This window comes from Amphimedon queenslandica, unplaced genomic scaffold, assembly GCF_000090795.2.
Source record: "Amphimedon queenslandica unplaced genomic scaffold, v1.1 AMPQUscaffold_9021_Cont19040, whole genome shotgun sequence".
NCBI classification, from domain to species: Eukaryota; Metazoa; Porifera; class Demospongiae; order Haplosclerida; family Niphatidae; genus Amphimedon; species Amphimedon queenslandica.
The window spans coordinates 1-3,055 of record NW_003550707.1 but is presented as its reverse complement, the minus strand read 5'-3'; the positions used below and the strand labels follow the sequence as shown (position 1 = coordinate 3,055).

Sequence of the window (3,055 nt, the reverse complement as noted above, 5' to 3'; positions counted from 1 at the left end):
TATGGAAACGCGCAAGGAGGACGGCAAAGAATATACTCCTAAGTCAATTTATTTAATGATTGCTGGTCTTCAATGTGTAATGAGGCAACATAAAGGTCGTTCTTTGTCATTTAATATTTTCAGCGACAGTTGTTTTGAATTATTTCATAACATTTGTGATCACAAATTTCGTACACTTCATCAACAAGGTATTGGTACAAAGTCAAAGCATGCCGATGCTCTTACTGATGAAGATGAAGCAAAGCTTTGGGAATGCAATGTAATCAATTTGACTACTCCTGAAGGACTACTAAATTGCGTTTTTTCTATAATGGCAAGTATCTGTGTTTGAGAGGAGGCAATGAACATCGCCTCCTTCGTTTTTCTCAATTTACTCGTGAAACTGCAACAGCTGATGGCAAAGAAAGAGCATGTTACATATACACAGAACAAGGGTCAAAAAATCACGGTGGAGGAATGGGTCAATTGCATCTTGATAACAAAGTTGTGCGTCACTTTGAGGTTCCGGAGGCAGGCTCTCGAGATTATGTTCATATACTTGACCAGTACTTTGAGAAAGTTCCTAGAGAAGCTATAGAAAAAGATAACTTCTATGTACGCCCATTATCAAGTATAGTTGAAGGAAAGCCCTGGTTTACTTCTGTTCCAATTGGAAAGAATAAGTTATCTTCAATGGTTAAGGATATGTGTGCTGCTGGGAGTATTGAGGGCAATAAAACAAACCATAGTCTTCGATCATTTGGTGTAACGACAATGTTTAAGAAAAGCGTACCTGAGAAATTGATTCAGGAGAGGTCTGGCCATTGATCATTAACAGCATTAAGAGTATATGAAAAGAGTACAAATGAACAGTTACTAGAAACATCTCAACTGCTATGTGATGGTGATGTCAAAGATGACGATGGAAATGAGGATGAAAGCAAAGATGGTCCTAAAGTGAACCCGGCTATGTTCAGTGGATGCTCCTTCAGTAATTGCACATTTAAACTTGATTAACAATTTTGACATTCAAAGCAAAACAATCATTTATTCAATCATTTATTCATGTATTTAATCAATAATTCAGTCTGGTGTATTACTGCTAACCTCAAAACCACAATGTGACAACTACTAAACCACAGTGATACATTAAGCTTTGTAACACTGGCGGCTTCTTTGATACGCCCACTAAGTATTATACAATAATTGTTTGATTATGACTTTCATAGCATCATAATGATAGTTGTCTTGCTTGATTATAGCATGGATAGTGTCCATGATTAGACGAATGGCTCTCTTATGTACTAAGAAGATGCTTACTTTGACTCCTGCCAACCATACCACTGGCAAATATTGTGGACCTACATACCATACAAGCTGAATTATCAACGGGAGTAATATTTGATGGATTTGCCTTTGGAAAGAAACTGGCAGATTTTATATTGGCAATTTTGTGCCAAGTGCCATTGAGCATGCTCAGATTGAAACAAAATGGCGAATTTTATATTGGTGACTTCTTCATAGAACTGCCAATCACCAATATTAATTCCTTGCCAAATAATCATCTTGTGCGGTATACATCATCTTTCTCTTTATTTTATAGCAGAACAAGACAAATGTCCCCATGTTAACATTAGCAACACTGAAAGAAAATAGCAAGCTTGTTATTTACCCATAAAGACCGCTTAATTGCCCACAGGCAATTAAAAATAAATTGAAATGCAGTTTTAATGATTACATCATAAATAAAAAACCACAACTTTTTTGGGTTGGTATATTGCATCATTGTCTCCAGTAATCTATATCAATGTATTTTTTCCTATGCAGGCAATACAATACTAATAATTAATATCTTTCAATTTAATTGAAATACATTCATGAAGGTAATAAGTCATCAAAATGATCTCATTAATAATAATGTTATGTTATTTTAACAAAAACATGTTTAAATACATAAAAGATAATGCAACAGAAACATAATGAAGACACAATATCTAATAATTACTACTGAAACTGATTAGTAACCAATAAAATAAAGTCAACCAGCTGTGGCTTGACTAGTACCAATTTTGTTTGACTTTAATCCAATTTTACTGGCAATTAAAACTAAAGTTGCCTTTACCTCTGGCCTAAAATATGATTGAATGAGAGGATTTATTATTGCAACCAACCCATATGTACAAATGCTAAAAGCATACAGACCATCAGGTAGGTCAAAGAAGACAGAGAAAATAATAATACATGATGGAAGTAAAGCTATGATGTAGAATAGAAGCATTGAACCAAAAATTCCAAACAGCCTCTTATTCTTAGACTGATACACACCTCTATCAACTGATCGACCCTGCCTCTTTATGAAGCTACGAGTGAACAAGAATGTCCAAATAGATGTAAATGCTATTATAGAATAAATAATAGCATACACTACTATCAGAACTACAAAATATGCCGATGTTCTATTTAAAAATGAGCAAATACCACTATGAGGAAAATACCTATATCCACCTGTACTATAAAATGGTATGGTATTTATTAGTGAACACAGCAACCACACACCAGTAATCAGGATCAGAGCTACTCGTGGTCTCATGAACCGCTTGTGAAGATAAGGCTTCACAATAAACAGAAACCGATCAAAAGATATAGCAGCTAATGTTGCAGAAATATCCATAATGCCATACCAAATGATATAAGCTACAAGCATACATGTTGCATTCTTTTCCTCAAAAGTGTTCCCAAAGATCCATTCTTCAGCTCCTACTGCAATAGAAGATATCAAATACCATAGAGCAATAATGAGGTTAGACAGTAGGAGAGAAGTGAAGAATATTGTTGATGATTGATTCCAGGATTTCCTTTGATACAGTGTCATTAGTAACACTGCTACATTAACTATTATACCAATGACTCCTTCAATACCAAGAACTGCTGCATAAGTAGGACTGTTGATATCTCCAGTTAGAACAAAGTCTGTAGAGTTGAATGACATAATGTCCATCAATAAAGATAATGAAAGTAGCTGGCGCAGATGCTTGTAGACTAGATACAATAAAAGACAGTTCCTGTTCTTTCAAAG

The 3,055-nt window shown here is 34.8% G+C and overlaps 2 protein-coding genes across 2 annotated transcripts; one reads left to right on the top strand and one right to left on the bottom strand.

Moving 5' to 3' along the window:
• Positions 1-284: 284 nt before the first annotated feature.
• Positions 285-807, top strand: LOC105315651 (uncharacterized; the record flags this gene model as incomplete). Its single annotated transcript, XM_011410366.1, has 1 exon — positions 285-807. A coding segment is annotated over one exon (523 nt), but the record flags the coding sequence as incomplete, so codon positions are not given.
• A 1,210-nt stretch (positions 808-2,017) lies between these two features.
• On the bottom strand, positions 2,018-2,968 carry LOC105315650 (C5a anaphylatoxin chemotactic receptor 1-like). Its single transcript, XM_011410365.1, has one exon. It carries the CDS (start codon positions 2,966-2,968, stop codon positions 2,018-2,020), a length of 951 nt encoding a protein of 316 aa, XP_011408667.1.
• Between the last annotated feature and the right edge of the window lie 87 nt (positions 2,969-3,055).

Bases quoted from the DNA above. Each gene is read 5' to 3' on its own strand.
- LOC105315650 (XM_011410365.1), bottom strand. From the start codon at position 2,968: ATGTCATTCAACTCTACAGACTTTGTTCTAACTGGAGATATCAACAGT.